Consider the following 2205-nt stretch of genomic DNA (forward strand, 5'->3'; position numbering starts at 1 on the left):
CAAACGGAATGTCAAACTTATATCTTCCCTTGCCACTAGAGTTTTTCTTTTCACGCACTTTTTCATTTCCGGGGAAATAGGGATTAATTTTGAAATATTCCGGGATCACTGGAATTCCCGCAAAGAACAAATTATTCAATTTTAAGAATGTAGACTTCGTTAAAAAGCAAACAAATTTATTGGCTTTTAAAATGGAATTGGATACAAATAAAAAAATTGTATCCAATTCCATTGAAATTGAAAATCTTGCGTAATTCCCGCGAAAAACTCTACTTCCCACTCATGATGAAGAGTATAAAAACATAAATTTAAACTGAAATTGCAGTATATAAATAACTAAAATTGAAAATTGACCTATATCAGAACTAAGATTCAGGCTAAAATAAACCATATCCACAACCATGATTGAAATTTAATCGTACTGAAACTCAAACTTAAAACTGACCAATTTATATCTCTTAATTTAAATTCCATTTAGCTTATATTTGCTTAATAACAAAATCTTAATTACTTATGTGCATTTATTTTCTCCAACATAGATTGATTTGTTAAAATAAACGTAATTTAGAAGATTAAAAACAACAAAAAAAATATTTGTTTTCCCACAAATGTTTGTTTTAAACAAATACTCGTTAAAGTATTCAACAAAAAAACACTTGTGTTTACATAATGATTGTTAAATATACAATTTATTTAAATCTAATATATATTTATATCTGTATTATTCTACATACAGATATTAACAAAACAAATTAAAATAAACAACATGTTTTTTTTAAGAACATGTTTAATTATAATTTATAAACAAAAAATTACTTTGTTTTTCCTTTAATAAAAACTGATACTTTTTTTTCCTTATAAATACCAATGCAATCAATCGAATTAAAACATTAACAATTTATTAAATTTGTTTTAAATCATGCAATTTTTGCACATTTTCACTTTAATACTGGCGGCTTTGGTGGCCTATACCTCAGCTCAATGTCTGGGTAAGTTTTGGATTCTTTTGATTTCTGTAATTGATGAATGTGTAGTATGTAGTACATATAAATATTTTCTTTCCCAGGTAATGCTTCCTGTCGTGGTGTCCGCAATGTGGGTCGTGGTGGTCGCGGTTGTATACCAATAACCATGTGGTACTACGATACTCGCTTTAGACAATGTCGTCAAATGCGTTACTTGGGCTGTGGAGGCAACACCAATCGTTGGTGTACTCGTGTTGCCTGTGTACGTCGTTGTGGTGGTCGTTAGAATAACGAAATATTTAGACCAAAATAAAGACATTTCATTTAAAATTGCAAAAAATAAAACTTTCATTAATTGTCTACTTCCAAATAAGTAGTTTTATAACAGCTAATAAATATGTCATTATACTTCTACTTCTTTGTAATGTATTAGTCATTGAAAAGTAAGTTATTCAGTAATTGCAAGTCATTGCCAAATATTTGTTTTGTTATTGTAATAAAACACATGTAAAATTTACAGTGAAAGTACTCGCTTGTAAGCACATACAATTTTGTGAAAATGAGCGAATTCACTTAACTGGGAATAAATTCGAAAATAATCAATCGATTTTTATGGTTGATATCTCATTTTCTTCGTATTACACGTGGCTTTTCAATAGAGCTATACGCCTGAATAATTTCTCCCTTTATCGATTTTTTATGATTTTTTTAAAACAAAAAAATTTGCTATTTTCATCTAAAAAATATATTTTTTTGCATCAATTTGTTATTTAACTCCGAAACTACTGAGCCGATTGAAACGTAATGTATAGATGAAAATTTGCACATAGCATAGGAAAATATTTTCAAAATTCAATCAATCGAAAGAAGAACATTAACTACTCAATTTTATGTATATCAAAAAAAAATAAAATTTTGTGAAAATGAGCGAATTCACTTAATTGTGAATAAATTCGAAAATAACCAATCGATTTTTATAATCAATATTTCATTTTGCTCCCATTATATGTGGCTTTACAATAGAGTAACACATCTGAACAATTTCCTGCGTTTAAGATTTTTTATGATTTTTTTAAAACAAAAAAAAAATTTATTTTCACCTAAAAAATATATTTTTTTGCTTCAATTTGTTATTTAACTCCGAAACCACTGAGCCGATTGAAACGGAATATATATATAAAAATTTGTATATAGCATGGAAAAAATATTTTCAAAATGCAATCAATCAAAACAAGAACAT

At 27.3% G+C, this 2205-nt stretch overlaps 1 protein-coding gene across 1 annotated transcript; it reads left to right on the forward strand.

Moving 5' to 3' along the window:
- The first annotated feature begins 884 nt into the window (after positions 1-884).
- On the forward strand, positions 885-1310 carry LOC135962228 (kunitz-type serine protease inhibitor LmKTT-1c-like). The gene is made up of 2 exons (XM_065514043.1): positions 885-989; positions 1067-1310. The coding sequence occupies exons 1-2, from the start codon at positions 920-922 to the stop codon at positions 1249-1251; spliced, it is 255 nt and encodes an 84-aa protein (XP_065370115.1). The 5' UTR covers positions 885-919; the 3' UTR covers positions 1252-1310.
- The last annotated feature ends 895 nt before the right edge of the window (positions 1311-2205 follow it).

Source organism: Calliphora vicina, chromosome 5 (genome assembly GCF_958450345.1).
Source record: "Calliphora vicina chromosome 5, idCalVici1.1, whole genome shotgun sequence".
Classification (NCBI taxonomy): Eukaryota; Metazoa; Arthropoda; class Insecta; order Diptera; family Calliphoridae; genus Calliphora; species Calliphora vicina.